General features: G+C 38.4%; 2 protein-coding genes across 2 annotated transcripts; one reads left to right on the top strand and one right to left on the bottom strand.

Moving 5' to 3' along the window:
• Window positions 1–9,322: 9,322 nt before the first annotated feature.
• LOC106086483 (larval cuticle protein A2B-like) lies at window positions 9,323–9,928 on the bottom strand. The gene is made up of 2 exons (XM_013251169.2): window positions 9,863–9,928; window positions 9,323–9,799 (listed from the first exon to the last, which is right to left on the bottom strand). The coding sequence occupies exons 1-2, from the start codon at window positions 9,872–9,874 to the stop codon at window positions 9,368–9,370; spliced, it is 444 nt and encodes a 147-aa protein (XP_013106623.2). The 5' UTR covers window positions 9,875–9,928; the 3' UTR covers window positions 9,323–9,367.
• Window positions 9,929–17,128: 7,200 nt separating this feature from the next.
• Window positions 17,129–17,846, top strand: LOC106086486 (larval cuticle protein A2B-like). Its single transcript, XM_013251174.2, has 2 exons — window positions 17,129–17,146; window positions 17,319–17,846. Exons 1-2 carry the CDS (start codon window positions 17,135–17,137, stop codon window positions 17,844–17,846), a joined length of 540 nt encoding a protein of 179 aa, XP_013106628.1. The 5' UTR covers window positions 17,129–17,134.
• Window positions 17,847–19,722: the final 1,876 nt, after the last annotated feature.

The raw sequence follows: 19,722 nt of genomic DNA, 5'->3' as shown, positions 1-19,722 counted from the left end.
GTCATTCGTTGCTTTTTGGGCCTCATCCTGAAGGCTTATCTTAGCTTACATGTTGCTAGGGGTACACACACAGATTCCAGTTCCCTAGAATTTGTAAAGTAATTCTTAGTCTCGCAAGCTTGTCTGGTGCACAATTTCTCGAAATGTCCTTGTGGCACTCTGCGGCACCCAGAACAGGTAATTTTCGAACCGGTTTTTGAAGTCAGAAATATGTTCCCCAGAGATAGAAGGGCTACATAGTTGTCTGAGAAGATATATTTACATGCCAAGTTTGGTGAAATGTACACCATTTATGTAAAGTTAGCATTTATATCAAAATATGGTCCGATTTGAACCAAACTCGCCAGGGATGTCTAGGGGACTAACATAATTCACTGCTCAAGACCCTAAACTTAAGTTTGGTCTATATTGGGAGATCCGTATATATGACAGCTATATCAAAATAAAGACCGAAATATATTGCGCCTCATATGGGCCCAAGAACTTAAATCGTGAGGTCGGTATAAATGGCACTTATATCCAAATATGGCCCGATCTAGGCCATACTCGAACAAAAGTCGAGGGGCTTAACACAACTCATTGCGCCGAAATTCAGTGAAATCGGTTAATAAATGCGAATTTTATGGGCCCAATATCTTAAATCGAGATATCGGTATATAATGCAGTTATATACGAATTTAGCTCGATCTTGACCATACTCGGTGAAAAAGTTGAGGAGCTTTACACATCTCATTGTGCTAAATTTCAGCCAAATTGGATAATAAATGGGCTTTTATGGGTTTATGACCTTAAGTCGGAAGATCAAGACCTTAAATCGGAACAACACCGATCTAGGCCATATTGAATATATCTGTTCAATATGACCTAGACTATATACACTTTAAAGGGCCGGAAATGGATATTTCAATGTGTTGCAAACGGCATCACAAAATGAATATACACCCATGCTTCGGTGGTGGATATGCTTATTCAAAAAATGTAGAGCGAACCACTGTGAACAACGTTTAGCTGTGAATACAATGCAGCAACTCCGAGTACAAGTCCATGGCTAAATTATTTTAACCGCAAAAGACTGCATTATGCATGAATTTCATAATTCGTAATGCTCAATTGTAACAACAGCTGGAATTTTTTCGCTTATGTTGGGGTGGAATGTTGGGCATAAGTTTTCAGCTTTACATACCGAAAACTCAGTTTTAAAAATTATAGATATATTTTCGGTTAAAAGCTAAATTTCTTCGGATTTCGGAACCACTCTAATACACACACCATCCATACTTGCAAAAATACATCTTCATTATGTGTTAATCGAATTTATTTAAAATCTTAATTATTATACTCTCCTAATAGTTTTTTTCCTGGACTGTGTTTATTTTTAGTTTGTCGGCAATGCTTGAGAGTGACGGCTCAAAATATAAATTTGTTGACTGACGGTTTGGGTGGTTTATTTTATATGACCATAGTATAATTAGCCGAATTTAGACATCACCGTTGTAGTGTTTGGACGCACAGATGTGCTGACTCACAGACGCCTATAAATATAAGGCTCTCCGGTTTTGTCGGCATTTGAAATTCAGTGTCAGTTTGATGAGTTTTGTGTTGTACTCTGCATTAGCAAATAAACTATGTAAGCTGTGCAATATTTTCCAAAAATATTGCAAACTATTAACTTCCAAGTAGTAGCTGCTTGGTTTTGCATAAATATGAAGAAATGCTGGTGATTTCTCATAATGGGATCGGATAATGTAGGAGTATAAATTTTATTTCTTTTGGGGATATCATCCAGCAGATTTAGATGAAGATAAAATGAAGAAGGTCTAAAAATTTATGCAGAAAAGAATCAATTGTGAGGCCTGTTAATTTTTTATTTTATATAGAAAAAACAAGTAAAAGCGTGCTAAGTTCGGCCGGGCCGAATATTATATATCCTCCACCATGGAACGCATTTGTCGAGCTCTTGCCACGGTATCTCTTTTTAGGCAAACAATGGATAGAAGAAAATAATTGCTATGTTATTGGAACAATATCAAGTTATGGTTCATTTCGGACCATAATTGATCTGAATATTGAAGACCATATTGGAAGTCATTGTGTAAAATTTTAACCAAATCTTGTGAGAATTTCGCACTTTAGGGGCTGAAGAAGTAAAATTATAGCCTAATGCAGCCTCCCTATAAACCGATCTCCCTACGGTTTATAGAGGAGCTGTATAAACCGATTCATGCCATATTCGATTCATGCCATATAGAGGCTCAAGAAGTCAAGATCTCAGATCGGTTTATATGGCAGCTATATCAGGTTATGGACCGATTTGAACTATTCTTAGCACAGTTGTTGGAAGTCATAACAAAACACATCATGCAATACTTCACCCAATTCGGATACGAATTGTTCCCTGTAGAATCCCTAGAAGTCAAGACTCCAGATTGGTTTATATGGCAGCTATATCAGGTTACGGACCGATTTGAACTATTCTTAGCACAGTTGTGTACAAAACAAAGCACCTAATGCAAAATTTCAGCCAAATCGGGTAATAATTGCGTCCTCTATTGGCTCAAGAAATCGAGACTCCAGATCGGTTTATATGACAGCTATATCAGGTTATGGACCGATTTGAACTATTCTTAGCACAGTTGTTGAAAGTTATAACAAAACGCCTAATGCAAAATTTCAGCCAAATCGGGTAATAATTGCGTCCTCTATTGGCTCAAGAAATCAAGACTCCAGATCGGTTTATATGACAGCTATATCAGGTTACAGACCGATTTGAACTATTCTTAGCACAGTTGTTGAAAGTTATAACAAAACACCTTATGCAAAATTTCAGCCAAATGGGATAAGAATTGTGCCCTCTAGCGCCGCAAGAAGTCAAGATTCCAGATCGTTTTATATGGCAGCTATATAAATAAGTGGACCGATGAAATAATATTTTTATACCCACCACTGAAGGATGGGGGTGTATTCATTTTGTCATTCCGTTTGCAACATATCGAAATATCCATTTCCGACCCTAAAAAGTATATATATTCTTAATCAAAATAAAAATTTAAGACGATCTAACAATGTCCGTCTGTCTGTTGAAATCACGCTACTGTCTTTAAAAACAGAGATATTGAGCTGAAACTTTGCACGGATTCTTCTTTTATCCATAAGCAGGTTAAGTAGGAAGATGGGCTGTATCGGCCACTATCTTGATATAGCCCCCATATAGAGATCTGCCGATCTAAGGTAATAGGGCCATTTATTATCCGATTTCTCTGAAATTTTGGACAGTGAGTTATGTTAGGCCCCTCGACATCCTTATTCAATTCGACCTTGATAGTTTCAGATTTAAATATAGCTGCCATATAGACCGATTCGCCGATTTTGGGTCTTAGGCCCATAAAAGCCACATTTATTATCCGATTTTGCTGAAATTTGGGACAGTGAGTTGTGTTAGGCCCTTCAACATTCTTCTTCAATTTGGCTCAGAACCGTCCAGATTTGGATATAGTTGCCATATAGACCGATCCGCCGATTTTGGGTCTTAGGCCAATAAAAGCCACATTCATTAACCGATTTTGCTGAAATTTGGGACAGTGAGTTGTGTTAGGCCCTTCGACATCTTTCTTAAATTTGGCTCAGATCGGGTCAGATTTGGATATAGCTGCCATATAGACCGATCTCGCGATTAAAGCTTTTCGGCTCATATAAGGCGCTTTATTGTTCGATGCCGCCGAAATTGGGGGCAGTGAGTTAAGTTAAGCCTTTCGACATTCTTTTCAATTCGGCCCAAATCGTTCCAGATTTGGATATAGCTGCCATATAGACCGATCTCACGATTTAAAGTTTTGTTGCCATAAAAGGCGCATTTATTGTCCGATTTCGCTCAAATTTAGGACAGTGAGTTGTATTAGGCTCTTCGGGATTTTTCTGAATCTTGGCCTAAATCGGTCCAGATTTGGATATAGCTGCCATATAGACCGATATCTCTATTTAAAGTCTTGGCCCCATAAGAGGCGCTTTTATAATCCGATTTCGGTGAAATTTGACACGGTGCCTTATGTTAGGCTTTTCGACGTCCGTATCGTATATGGTTCAGATCGGTTAATTTTTAGATTTAGCTACATAAAAGACCAATATTTTGTTATACACAATGGAACAATGACTTTTAATTATAAGTATTCGGTCCAAATCGGAAAATATTTCGATATAGCTGCTATGGGGAATAAGATATGCATTTTTCACCAGATTTTGATGAAAGGTTGTTTACATATATACCCGAGGTGGTAGGTTTCCAAAGTTCGGCCCGGCTAAAATTAACGCCTTTCTACTTGTTTTTTTTTTTTATAGGTTGAAGTGTTTGTGCTTTGACCAGATGAAACATTTTTTGATACATATGTATTGTAGTTCAAAATTTCCACATCTCTTAATTGATACAGCTTGGCTTCTAATACTCTGATTGTGCATAATGTTTAAAGAAGATATGGAGGGTTGTACCAATTACTTCACAGGGGTAAAATTATTGTCACGCTTAACATGCTAAAATATCAAATCAAATAAAGATTAGGGTTTGAACATACTTTGCTGATTTTCAATATCCTTTACAAATACTGGCCATTACAAATACTCAACTACTCTAAACAGAAAGTCCTTATCAAAACATAAATTCAACAAAACAAGTTGATATGAGGGAGGCTCCTAGCTGATCCTTAATGTCATGTAGTCCACCAAAATGAAAGAATTCAATTACGTAATAAAACCTCTATTGAAAACAAAATCTTCAATATGACAAGTTACTATAACAATAAAATAATTGCATCTCTTAAGGCATTTAAAACCACATAAACTATTCACATCATATGTATCTTATACCCTTCCAGAAGTATCTGAGTCAGATAAATATTGTATTAAAAAGTAATTAAGATTTTTTTCGGCATTTTATACAAACTAATCAAAACAAAGTGTTGCAACAATTATTGGTTTGAGTTTCAAGACAATTGTACCACTCCTTAATGCAGACAACTACTTCAAAATTATTTAATTATTAATAAAGAGTTCACCATTGCTTTAGACATGATCTTGTTTGAGGAAATAACGTTATACGTGCAATAAAGATTTTGACGTAATTTGGTGGAAAAATCAGTTACACTCTTAGAAAAGTCTGTTCATAATAGCAGACACGGTCTGCTGACTGTAAAAAGATATTTTGCTGGTATAACAGCAGTAGTTGTGAAAAATCATAATGTATGCCTCCATAGCAGTTTTATCGAAATAGGGTCCGATTTGGACCAAATTTAACACGGATATTGTACAAGTCATTGTTCATTTTTGTAAAACAAAATATTATAGACCGATCTGCACCATATACGACACGGAGTAAAAGCGAAATCGGATTATAAATGTGTTTTTTTTTTTTGGGTCCAAAACCTTAAATCGAGAGATCGGTCTGTAAGGCAGTTGTATCCAAATCTGAACCGATCTAGGCCAAATTGCAAAAAGAAGTCAAGGGGTCCAACACAACTCACTGCACCAAATTTTGGAAAAATCGGGCAATAAATAAAATTGTAGTGGGATGTCGACTGTCTTAACATAAGTCACTGTCCCAAACTTCAGCAAAATCGGATGATAAATGTGGCTTTTATGGGACTAAGACCCAAAATCGGCGGATCGGTCTATATGGGGGCTATATCAAGATATAGTCCGATATAACCCATCTTCCAACGTAACCTGGCTATAGACAAAAAAAAATCTGTGCAAAGTTTCAGCTCAAACGGAGGGACCCTTTATATTCTTCGACAATCAAGAATATAAAGGGTGGATTAAAGCTATTGTCTTTTTGGCAACACTGGTTTAAACAGCTAACGCACATTTTACGCACAAACATCTTCAGTTTGGTCTAAAATTTAACCACGAATCATCTCACAAACAAACAACGGTTGCAAATTATTGAATTTTATTACCGGTTAGGTTTAAGAGGCAGTCTGCCGGCAGACTCACTTAGACGTTTTCGTCCATTGTGATACCACAGGAACAGAAGAAGGAAGATGCCTTCCAGTTCCTACCGTTTAACCATCCAGATCGCTTTAAAATGCCCAATAACTTGCGAATGTTCACATCCGCTAAATCAGACAGGTTCTCAAAGAAATGAGAACTTAAAGTGGAATTCCTTCTAACTGCTAGTGCGGGACACACACATAAAAGATGTGCTATAGTCTCTTCTTCTTCGATGTTCTCACACCTTCTGCAAAAGTCGTTGCTGGCAACCTTCTGTCTGCCAACATGTTTTTCGGTTAGACAGTGACCAGTCAGTACGGACACAATGACTGAGACGTCTGTTCTAGCCAATGACAGCAAAGCATTAGACCTATTCAAGTCCAGATTAGCCCACATAGTTTTGGAATGCTCACAGCTCCCATCTATCATTCGTGGTCATTCTTCTTCTTCGATGTTCTCACAGCTTCTGCAAAAGTCGTTGCTGGAAACCTTCAGTCTGTCAGCATGCTGCTCGGTTAGACAGTGACGGACACAATGACTGAGACGTCTGTTCTAGCCAATGGCAACAAAGCAGTAGACCTCTTCAAGCCCAGATTAGCCCACATATTTTTGAAATGCTCACAGCTCCCATCTATCATTCGTGGTCCTTCGGGCCTGGTCCTGAAAACTTAGCTTACATGTCGCTAGAGGCATACCCACAGATTCCAGTATCCCAGGAATGTGTAGGGTGGTTCCTAATCTCGCAAGCTCATCCGTTTTACAATTCTCTGGAATATCTCTGTGGCCCGGCACCCAGAACAAGCGATTTTTGAACTGTTCCGCCATCTCGTTGAGAGATCTGCAGCAGTCGAGGGCGGTTTTTTATTCATAAATACGTTCTCCAGGGATTTAATGGCTGGAAACTCATGCCAATCGTCGCAGAGTATGTCAAAATTGGACTTAACGGATGGACCATTTAAGACGCAGTCACGGTACCGTACTATCGATTCAAATAAAGATTTCATGCATTTTCCTGAATTTTTTGCGTTTTTTTCTTTTTGTAAAAACTTTCCTATAGCTCTTAAAAATCGCCCCTCTATAACCTCATATAGCTCACATATAAAGCGTTTTCTCGATTACCGTTGTTCTATTCCAAGAAGCTTAAATTTTTGCTGATTTGGCAGAAGTTTGCTATGCAGAGTAAAATTATGCCCTTCAACAAATTTTTTTTTTGTATAAATTTTTCGGTGGTGGGTTTCCAAGATTCGGCCCGGCTGAACTTAGCACGCTTTTACTTGTTATACCCTCCACCATAGGGTGGGGGCATACTTACTTCGTCATTCCGTTTGTAACACAACGAACTATTGGACTCAGACCCCATAAAGTATATAGATTCTTCATCGCCTTGACATTTTAAGTCAATCTAGCCATGTCCTTTCGTCTGTCAGCCTGTGGAAAGCCCGCTAACTTTCTAATGAGTAAAGGTAGGCGCTTCAAATTTTCCACAAATACACCCTGGATTGTCAGGGTCAGTTGGGATTGTAAATGGGTTATATCAGTGCATATAGCCCCTTTGAGACTCTAATGAGAGCAGTTATTATCAGATTTGATTGTAATTTTGCACAATCACTTTTCGTGTGACGTGTGACCTACCAAATATGGAAATATGGTCTGAATCGATCCATAACCTGATATAACTTCCGTATAAACCGATCTAGCGATTATAATTCATGAGCCTCTATAGGGAGTACTAGTTATCCGATTTGACTGACTTTTTCTATTACCGCGAACACACGTGGTAAATATAGTCCGAATCAGTTTAAAACCGGATATAGCTCCCATGTAAACCGATCTCCCGATTATAACTCTTATCTTATCCGATTTGGTTAAAAATTTGTTCAATGGCATCTCCTATGGTCTCCAACATACAAGCCAAGTATGGCGCGTATAAGTTCATAATCTGATATAGTTCTTATAGCAAAGCAATTCTTATTTATTATCCTTTATGTGCCTATAAAGAACTTAATAAGTCCTTTATGTGCCTATAAAGAACTTAATAAGTGCAATCCATTATGGATTCTGCCCTACCGAACATAACACGCTTTTACTTGTTATTTTATCTACACTCATCCAAATTTGTTATTCAAAACAGTAAACAGCAGTTTTTGTTTGCGGAAAATGAGAAAGCAGACTACTGTTTTAGCCAATCACATATGAAGACGTCAAATTAAGCACCTCGTGCCAAATTTTGTAAAGTTCGGACAAAAATTGTGGCTTCTACAGCCTTTATAGGCCATATCGGATGAATGATATATATGGGAGCTATATCTAAATCTGATCCGAATTTGTTCAAAATCATTTCGGTCAGCTAAACTAGCAAACAAAATCTGCTATCTTAAGTACAAAAATCTGCTAAAGAAAATGCTTATGCTATTTTTTATGTTTGCCCTTTACTTGTTTTGATTACTTTAGACATGGTCTGCTATTTCTAACAGACTTTTTTTATGAGAGCAAGATTGCGCTTCCATCTGTTGTGACAAGTATGCTATGCGGTTATTTTTTGATATACAACATCACTCGCATATATCATTCACACATCAATACGAAGAAAATGTAAGCCCCATCAAAACCGTATGTTTTGTTCTCTCTTTTTATGGTAAGGGATACCATAAAAGTATACGGATCAATGAAACATCCCAGCCCGTTAATCTAAATAAAGGCTTTTACCCTTATCACATCTAAAGGAATCTTAGTTCCGTGCATTCACAGGAACTTAAGTTCTATTTTCTTTCTTGATGCCTTGGCTCCAGCAACCTCTTCTAACTTTCTTTGCACACACATACGACAACCCACGACAATCTCAACCCTCATCAAATAATGGATGGTATTACAACATGACGAGCGCATTTGTGCTACCGTAGCGTAGAGGTTGTCATGTCCGCCTATGACTCTGAACGCCTGGGTTCGAATCCTGGCAAGACCATCAAAAAAAATTTTCAGCGGTGGTTTTCCCCTCCTAATGCTGGCAACATTTATGAGGTACTATGTCATATAAAACTTCTCTCCAAAGAGGTGTCGCACTGCGGCATGCCGTTCGGACTCGGCTATAAAAAGAAGGACCCTTACCATTGAGCTTAAACTTGCACTCATTGATATATGAGATTGCGGACTGCACTCATTGATATGCGAGAAGTTTGCCCCTGTCCCTTAATGGAATGTTCATGGGCAAAATTTGTTTGTTGTTACAACTTGACCAATGTATTTAGTATTATTTTCCTGCAGGAATCGTAATATTTTTAACTTAATATATAAAACTTAACGTATGGAATCACATAACAAATAATAAATTCAGAAACACCAGTACAGCTTGCCATATTCACTTCAAATGATCTTAATGTTCCGCATTACCTATCTAATGATAATGAGAAATAGAATCAGTATAGTGATTATAACGAGGAGCAGAGTGCTGGTGAAAGATATTTGCCAATGGTTCACGATGTACCACTGCATTAAAACCATGTATAGCATCAGCTGTATATGTGACAGTACGTTTATAACCATCGGGATCAATTAGAGAGTATGCGCCATGAACAACATCACCATTACGTTCTTCATAATGACTTTTGGAATCACCGGTAATTTTATCATCAACACCGTACACGAATTTATACTGAGGATGGTGATCGTATTCTTCAATGGGTTTTGAAAGTACATTATGGGCAATGGGTGCGACATGATGGACAGGGGAGATTTGGTATACTTGATGATCATGGGTGTTATAATCATAAGGTGTACTGAGTATGCCACCACTCGCATATGCGACTAGAACCAAGATGGCCAATACCTAAATGAAAAGTAGAAATAGAATGGAATTAAAAAAATTGATTTTTGGATAAAAATAACTTACCTTAAAAGTCATTTTCGTTCAGGATTTCAGCTTATTTGTCGGGAGTTCTGTACACTTGTTTTAACGAATTAAAAATGATTAATTTAAATACTAAATAACCTCCTTATATACCCAAAAATACATAACCAAAAAAAATCTAGATTTGTTTAGCGTTTTTGCAAAGATTGTAGAGTGGAATGCAGAAATGATCGTAACTACGTTTTTGCTCTGATTTAATGAATTTCTTTGGTACCACCACTCAATGTAATTATTCCATTAAAACAGGCAAGCCTTTTTTTGCTTAAAAAAAATAGTAATTAATTTACTTAACTATTGCAGAGATGTCTTTCAATTTCGACTTTAAATGAGTCAGTTGTGACGCTTCTATCCAAGCACAAATGTTTACACCAGACAAAGTAAATGTCTGATGTTAACAAACTTCAATGGTGGGAAAATAGTGAATTCAAATAAAATTAAGTACAGCTAATTGCTCACCAGGTGATACATTCATCAAACTTTGTGAATATCTATAAAGAGTTTGCCTTTGCTTTCAAATTCTGATTCTGACGTATAGAAATTAAAATGAAACAGAAGTAAAGCGTTCCCTAGTTTGTTCAATAGATCGTATTGATTGAAGACATATGTGTGGTGAAAAATATAAAACTGATGAAGCAGTTTTTATACCCTACACCACCACTGTGGTACAGGGTATTATAACTTTGTGCATTTGTTTGGAACACTTAGAAGAAGATGAGCTAGATTCATTGATAAGCATACAAATCGTCTTAGAATCACTTCCTGATTCGATTTAGCTATGTCCGTCTGTCTGTCCATGTGATCAAGTTACAAGTCGCATTTATTGTCGGGTTGCCATGAAATTTTGCATAAGTCTAGTTTTTTACCCAAGAATGAACGCTATTGATTTTGAACAAAATCGGTTCAGATTTAGATATAGCTCCCATATATATCTTTCATCCGATATGGCCTTTAAAGGCTGAAGAAGCCACAATTTTGGTCCGAATCTTACAAAATTTGGCATGAGGTGCATAATTTCATAAAAATCGGTTCAGATTTAGATAAAGCTCCCATATATATCATTTATCCGATATGGTCTTTTAAGGCTTAAGAATTTATGACATTGAACGCTGAACACATGGGTTCGAATCTTGGCGAGACCATCAGAAAAAAAATTTTCAGAGGTGGTTTTCCCCTCCTAATGCTGGCAACATTTGTGAGGTACTATGCCATGTAAAACTTTTCTCCAAAGAGGTGTCGCACTGCATCACGCCGTTCGACTCGGCTATAAAAAGGTGGCCCCTTATCATTGAGCTTAAACTTGAATCGGACTGCACTCATTGATATGTGAGAAGTTTGCCCCAGTTCCGTAGTGGAATGTTCATGGGCAAAATTTGCATTTGCAGAAGCCACAGTTTTGATCCGATCTTTACAAAATTTGGCATGGGGTGTTTTATTCAACGTCCTCATATGTATAATTTCGTCAAAATCGGTCCAGATTTAGATATAGCTCTCATATATAATTTGATCTGATATGGAACTTTATGGCTATACCAATTAAGTTTCAATTCGACTGCAAAATTTCATAAAAATCGATTCAAATTTAGGTATAGCACCCATATATATCTTATATCTGATATAGAGTTTTAAGCTTGTAGCAACCACAATTTTGGTCCAGTCTTTACCAAATTAGGCATGGGGTACTTATTTGACGTCTTCTTATGTGTGGAAATCGGTTCAGATTTAGATATACCTCCCATATATATCTTTCATCCGATTTGAACTTTAAAGGCTGTAGTAGGCTCATTTTAGGCCCGATTTCTACAAAATTTAGCGTGAGTTGATTTATTTAAAGTCCCAGTGCGAGTGCAGTATATTTCATATAAATCGGTCTAGATTAAGACATAGCTTCCATATATATATTTTGTCGGATATGGTCTTTTAAGGCTGTAGAAGCCACTATTTTAGTCCGATCTTAACAAGATGTAGTACGAGGTGTTTTATTTTGCATCTTAATACGTGTGCAAAAAATCCAAAAAATTCGGTTTATATTTAGATATAGGTCCCCGATATATCTTTCATCCGAAATAGACTTTAACCTGTAAAATCCACAATTTTCGTCCGATTGTGCATGAGACGTTTTATTTGACGTTCCAATACGTGGGCAAAATTTCATTAAAATCGGTCCTGATTTAGATATAACTCCAGTTCATATATTTAATCCGATATGGACGTTTTTTTTTATAAAAGACACAATTTTGGTCACATCTTGATAATATGGAGCGTAAGATGTTCTATTTGACGTCTCAATATGTGTCATCAAAATTGTCACAGGTTTCGATATAACTCCCGTATAATAATTTATCCGATATTGCTTTTCTAGAATGTGGAAATCCAAATTTGTTAATTTATCGTAGGAAAATCTTACAAGGTTCTATTTGATATTTCAATAGGTATCCAAATTAAAGTCCGACTAGATTTCGAGATAAGTTCTACGTATAGGGTCTTATATAGTCGGCTCCGCCCGACTTTTGCCTTTCCTTACTGGTTGGATATCTGTTGGGTCCCGATGCTTGAGTGAAAAGAAGAGAAGGTGGATGAGCTGAAACTGAAAAATAACTACCACAAAATAAATTACCCAATATAACAAAACAGGAAAATATTTTTGCAAACTCAACATACGAAAACTCAACGATGATATATGGTTCATAGCTCAAAAGAAATGTTCGCTTTTCCTTGGTGACATTGTAAGCATTGGCGATTTTTCGGCATTTTGCATTCGGAAAATGGGGGCAAACGACTGCTTGCCATCTGCATCTGAATACCAAAGGCTAGAATGGTCTGGAGCTATCATAAAAGCCGACTTTTAACGGAGGGTTGGCGCACATCGGAACGATGATGTTCTGACCTCAATTGGAAATTATTAAAAATGGGAATAACATATTCAACTAGTCCAATGGAGTCAAATGGTCATATGACTCAATAACTTTTACTCGGGTAATAAGAAAACTTTAAGCACCTTAGCCAGACATATCATAGATCGGGTGTCGACTTTCTATATAAGATACTCCTGCTTTATTATGTGATAAGTATATATTTTCCATCCTTTTTTGGAGTACTAGCCGAATCGGGCCCGCTACACTGCGCCTTATTTACCTCTCTATCCTTTTAGGGTTGGGACACTTCGCCCTGAATGTGTATATCGAATTCGTGCCACTGTAGCCTAAGTCCGTCTATAACGCTGAACTCTTACGGTCAAATCCTGGCGATAACATCGGACAAAATTTAATGCGGTGGTGATCCCCCTTAATGCTGGCGACATTTGCCATGCATGGCCATGTAAAAAATTCTCCCCAAAGCGGTGTCGGACTGCGGCACGCCATTCGGACTCGGCTATAAAAAAGTCCCTTATCATTGAGTTTAAACTTGAATCGGATAGCTTTCCTTGATGTAAATTTTTATTCCACTCCCAAATACCTTTCTTTTGAGTCCTATATAATCGTATTGGTAAATAATTCCGGTTTAGAGAGACACTTGGCCCTTAATGGAAATATACGCTTAGTGCTCTACTTTCAAATACATTTTATATGAGCCCCATAATGGCATGATCAGTAAATAAATTCTGTTTGAGGGTGTGGTGGACCCCAGGGACTTTGTTAACCATTCAATTTAAACATCGAATAGATTTTATATAATACGGAGGTGTTTTCGAGTGGAGCAGTTCCCCAAACACATGGCTCTTCAATTGATTATCAAAAACCTATTTTTGTCTCTCAAGCACCTTTCGTTTTTGCTCTACATTGTTGTGATTGGTCTATATACCCATTTGGCGGGTTTTGGACGACTTCCGAGGCACCGGACCTCAACAATAGAAACCATGTTTAGTGAGAGTGCAAATAAAATTTCGAACGAATCGCATTACCAATCTCCCAGATCTGGAGATTGGTAATGCGAAAGTTAGGGTAATGAGTCGTGCTTTTAAGGGGAGGGATGGTACTCAGACATTTCGACTCAAATATGGATATCAAATTCGTGCTGCACTCCCAAATCCATTTAATGTGAGCCCCATATTGCCATGGTCGGTAAACACGAACTGTTTGGAGGGTGTTTGTGGAAATGCGAATCTGATATTCAAATATGGTATGAAGTTTCTGGGGGTCCACCCCCTCACCCCAAAACACCCCCAAACAGGACAGGATTGCAATATGGGACTTAAATAAAAGGTATTTGAGTGTAAAATTCGAGTCTGATATCCAAATGTGGGACAAAGTGTTTGGGGGGCCGCCATTCAACAAAAAAAACCCAAGGAGGACAAATTTACGACTGTAGCAATATGGGGCTCAAGTGTAAGGTCTTTGGGAGTAAAGCATGAATCTGATATCAATATTCGAGATATGGCGTCACCCCACCCCCCATAACACCACCCTAATATGACGTACCGAACTTTGGTTACCCACCACCTCGGGTATATATGTAAACCCCCTTTCGTCATAATCCGATGAAAATTGGATTACTTATGCACCCAAATTCGGCACGGACATTGAGTGGTCTTATAGATATAAGTCACTGTTGAATTTTTTATCAAATTTTAACAAAATCGGGTAATAAATAAAGCTTTTATGAGCTTCAAACACTTAACCGGCATATCGGTCTATATGACAACTATATCTAAATACAGTCAGATCTTTACCATATTTGGGTCGGATTGGGGGTGGCCTAAAACTACTCACTGTTTCAAATTTCAGTGAAATTGGATAAAAAATAATGTTTTTTTATAGGCTTCAGACCCTTTATCGGGAGATCGGTCTATATGGCAGCTATATCTAAATACAGTCGGATCCAACCCATATTTTGGACGGATGTCGGGAGACCTAAAACTACTCACAGTTTTAAATTTCAGCAAAATAGGATAAAAAAATTAAACTTTTATGGGCTTCAGACCCTTTATCGGCAGATCGGTCTATATGGCAGCTATATCTAAATATAGTTCGATCTGAACCATACTTAGGTAAGATATCGGGAGGCTTAAAATAGCCCATTGTTTCAAATTTGAGCGAAATTGGGCAATAAATAAAGCTTTTAAGGGCTTCAGAGCCTATATCAGCAGATTGGTCTATATGGCAGCTATATCTAAATCTAGACCGATCTGAACTATATTTGGGTCAGATGTCGGGAGGCTTAAGCCTACTCACTGTTTCGAATTTTAGTAAAATCGGATGAAAAAAGTTTTTATAAGCATTAGACCCTTTATCGGAAAATCGGTCTATATAGCAGCTATATCCAAATATGGTCCGATATAGCCCATTCAAGAACTTAACCAGCGTGCATCAAAAATACGTACCTGCGCCAAATTTCAGCTCAATATCTCAATTTGTAAAGGCTGTAGAATGATTACAACAGGCGGATAAACAGCCAGACACACGGACATCATTAAATCGTCTTAGAATTTTACGACGATCCGAAATATATATACTTTGTAGGTCGGAAATTAATATTTCGATGTGTTGCAAACGGAATGACTAAATGAATATACCCCCTATCCTACGGTGGTGGGTAAAAAAAGAAGTAGAACACGAATTTGATAAGTGGCCGCCCCATACACCAAAACAACCCCCAAACCGGTCATGTTTGCCGACTATGGAAATATAGGGCTCAAATGAAAGGTATTTGGGATTTGACCACGAATCTGATCCCAACATTCGGGGCCGACTGTCTAGGGGATATCCCACCCCCATAACAAACCCCAAATAGGACGTTTTAGCTCACCATGACAATTTGGGTCTTAAAGAGATTGGAGCTCGATATTGACAGTTTTTAGGGCCCATACCCCAAACGGGACGTATTTGCTGACTTTTGCAGCAAGTGGTTCGAGATTAGAAAACAAATTTCATATTCAATTTTGTTCCCAATAGCAATATGGGGTTCAAATAAACGATATTTAAGAGTAGAGAACGATGCTGATATATTTTCAGGTCTAAGTGTTTGGGGGACCAACCCACTCCCCAAAACACCCCTAAATCGGACATATTTACCGACCATGTCGGTGTGGGGCTCAAATGAAAGGTATTGGAGAGTAGAGCCCACTTTCGGGACCAATTTTCTGGGCTATTCCTTCACCAAAACACCCAACAAACAGCATTTATTTACTAACCATCGCAATATAGGGCTTAAATAAAGGTTTTTTGGAGTAGAATACGAATCTTATATCCAATGTGGGACCATGTATTTGGGTCAATGTGCCTTCCCATAAAGGGTACAAATTTACTGACCATGACAATATGTGGTTAAAATTAAAGGTATTTGAGACTAGAAAACGGATTTGATAACCAATTTTGGGTATTAGGGAGTACAGTACGAAATTGAACCCCACATTCGGGACCAATTTTCTGGGGTCTACTCCTTCAACCAAACACCCCACAAACAGCATTTATTTACAGTCCGCGTAGGCATGTAGGGGAGTCTTACATAGTAATTAATGTAGAAGCTATCTTAATGAGAATGAAAATCAAACGACGTAATTTTTTTATTTATGTCTATGTTTGAAACCTTCATTAAAAGTGAACAAAAAAGGCTTAAAATTTGACGCTATCTCAAAAAGGACTTATGAGAATTAAGCTTCCTTCAAGAAGTCAAAAAAGCGGGAATAGCTTTATTCATAACAGTAAGTGATTTTACTTGCACTCACAATGTTTATCTCATTCCAAAAGTAAATTTTGTAACAATTTTGGACATGTTTATTTTTCTACAATTCAATTTAGTATGGTAAATTTTTCCCTCTTTTCATTAATTGGATAAAACATATACATATGAATGGCTACAGAAACTCCGGTTCCCATAAACCGGATCTTCTATCTCCATATGTAACTTTTTGGCTTGTTTATTAGAACTTTTCCTTATCGTAAAGCCAACATTTATAAGCCATCTATTTATATTGGAAACCAGTTTATCACAGCTACGGCCATACTTCTGTGCTACGCACAGCCATTAATCGCAGGCGATGACCCACGTCACAAAAACTCATTCATACAATTGAAGTACATGATTTCTTACACTTTGTCACCTGAAGTTAGAGATAGGCAAGTGCGAGTATGTAAGTGCGCTAGCGTACAGTTTTTAATCTTTTGGGTTTATGGTCGATTGAGTGTCTTTTTTAATTTGTCTTGTATAAAAGCTGTTGACGAAATTCAGTTCTTATCACAATTAATTGGGCATTCAGTTCAGTTACATTTAAGCCGCTTGCCAGTATCACTCTTCTCCATACACACTCGATTAAACGAAATGGCTTTCAAGGTAGGTGAACACTTCGACCTCGCACTGGATTTAAGGTTACCAATCAAGCAGTCAAGCATAAACGATTGACTGCGAAAGGATAAATAAATTTTGTGTGTGTGGATATCATCATTTATCTTGCAGAGAGGAGGTGACAAGATTTTTAATGCCTTTGTTTCGTTGCTCGTTATAGTTTGTTGCAATCTTTGCTTTGTTGGCTGTCGCCAGCGCTGGTATCGTTCCTGCTGCTCAAGTGTATCATGCTGCTCCGGTAGCAGTTCATGCCCAGCCTGTCTACGCCAAGGCTGCTGAGGAATACGATCCCCATCCTCAATACAAATTCGGTTATGGTGTTCAAGATGCCATCTCTGGCGATTCTAAGAGCCAAGTGGAGGAACGCGATGGTGATGTAGTGCGTGGTGAATACTCCTTGATCGATGCTGATGGTTACAAGCGCACTGTCCAATATACCGCTGATCCCATTAATGGTTTCAATGCTGTGGTCCACCGCGAGCCCTTGGTTGCCAAGGCTGCTGTTGTTAAGACCGTTGCCCCAGTTGCCCATTATGCTGCCCCTGCTGCTGTTGTCAAGACTGTTGCTCCAGTGGCTCACTATGCTGCTCCTGCTTACACCACTTACTCCGCCCCTGCTGTTGTAAAATCCGTTGCTCCCGCATACGCCACCTACGCTGCTCCTGCCACTTATGTGGCTCATCATTAAAAACTCATTTCGTTAGGTTCCTGAAAAGATTTATGTGTGTGTGGGTTTGAGTTCTTAGAATATTGACTCTGGTACAAATTTAGGCAAAGTCCCTATGCGTTAAGTAATTGCAACCCCACATATGATATAGGTTTATGGAGACTTTGTTGATTTAATAAATTATTTAATGTTTTAATTCGAAAACAATTTGTTTTAATTCAAGGATTAAGGATTCGTCCTTATATAAAAAGCTATGGTTTTCGGCCACGAAACAGAACCTCTCCAACTAAGAGTTATTCGCTTCATAACCTAAAATTTACGAAGAAATCAAAACTTTGCAAAATATTTTACATAATTATTTGTTTTATTAATTTTTAAACCCACCACCATAGGATGGGGGTATACTAATCTTAATTGATCTAGGAAATTCTCTCGACATCCAGAGTCGATCTTGCCATGTCCGTCCGTCCGTCTGTCGAAATCACGATAGCGATCGAACATGTAAAGCAAGCCACTTAAAATTTTGCACAGATACTGAACATTGATGTAGGTTGTTGAAGATTGCAAATGGCCCATATCGGTTTAGATTTGGATATAGCTCCCATATAGTCCGATCTCGCGATTTGATTTCTTGAGCCCATGGAAGCCTCAATTTTCATACGATTTAGCTGACATTTTGCGCATAATGTTATGTTATGACTTTCAATAACTTTGCCAAGTAGGGTTCAAATCGGTCAAGATTTCCCGGTTTGACTTCTTGATTCCCTGGAAGCCTCAATTTTCATCTGATTTCGCTGAAATTTTGCGCACTGTGTTCTGTTAAGACTTTCAACTGTACTAAGTACGGTCCAAATCGGTCTATAACCTGATATAGCTCCCATATAAACTGGTTCATAAGATAAGATTTGGATATAGCTCCCATATAAACCGATCTCCCGATTTGACTTCTTGAGCCCATGAAAGCCTCAATTTTTATCCAATTTGGCTGAAATTTTGAATAACTCGCCATGTACAATCTGAATCCGTCTATACCTGATATATCTCCCATATAAACCGATTTGATTTCTTGAGCCCCAGGAAGCCGCACCTAGTGTTCCGTTATGACTTTCAACAACCGTGCCAAGTACAGTTCAAATTGGTCAAGAACCTGATATAGTTGGGCGCTTCAATTTTCATCCGATTTAAGACGATGGGAGCAGCTCATACCATCGCCGTATAATCGAGGCGACGATAGATAATCTAGAAGAAAGGGAAGAAGTTTTCGATCGGATACCTGAAACGATACCTGAGGTCGACTGCGAGGCCCTGCTGCCAGCGGCACAGTCTTGGACTGACGGAACCATAGTGATCAAAACTAGGGGACAGAGTGGGCCTTGGGGTCTACATTGAGAACCCAGGGACTGAGATCTGTTTTAGACTGCCTGACCATTATACGGTCCTACAGGCGGAGATTCGAGCGACAACGGTCTGCGTGAGGTGGTGTGATGCTAACGCGAGGACGTCGAGTGTTAACATCTTTACCGACAGTAAAATTCCATAAGGGCATTAACAACCAAGACGGTAAGGTCACGAATAGTCTTGCAGTGTAAGAAGGAGATTAACTCCTTCTCTGAGGATGGCGAAATCCGCATCGTTTGGGTGCCGGGCCATAACGGAGTAAGGGGGAATGAAAGGGCGGACGATTTGGCAGTGAAGGCCAAAGGAATGCCGTCAGGAAACTTGGTTAACCCGAAGCCTTTTGGCTCGACGCCGTCCGAGTTAAGAGAGCGGGCGACGAATGCGCATGCAACATTGTAAAACAGCGAAACGGTCGGTAGGACGGCGAAAATCCTATGGGGGGATACAGATCGTGAGAAGACAAGGCTATTACTGAAGGGAAGTAAGAACGTGGTCGTTA

This window comes from Stomoxys calcitrans, chromosome 2, assembly GCF_963082655.1.
Source record: "Stomoxys calcitrans chromosome 2, idStoCalc2.1, whole genome shotgun sequence".
In the NCBI taxonomy this organism is placed as follows: Eukaryota; Metazoa; Arthropoda; class Insecta; order Diptera; family Muscidae; genus Stomoxys; species Stomoxys calcitrans.
The sequence above is the reverse complement of the archived record's forward strand: the minus strand, read 5'-3'. Positions and strand labels throughout refer to the sequence as shown.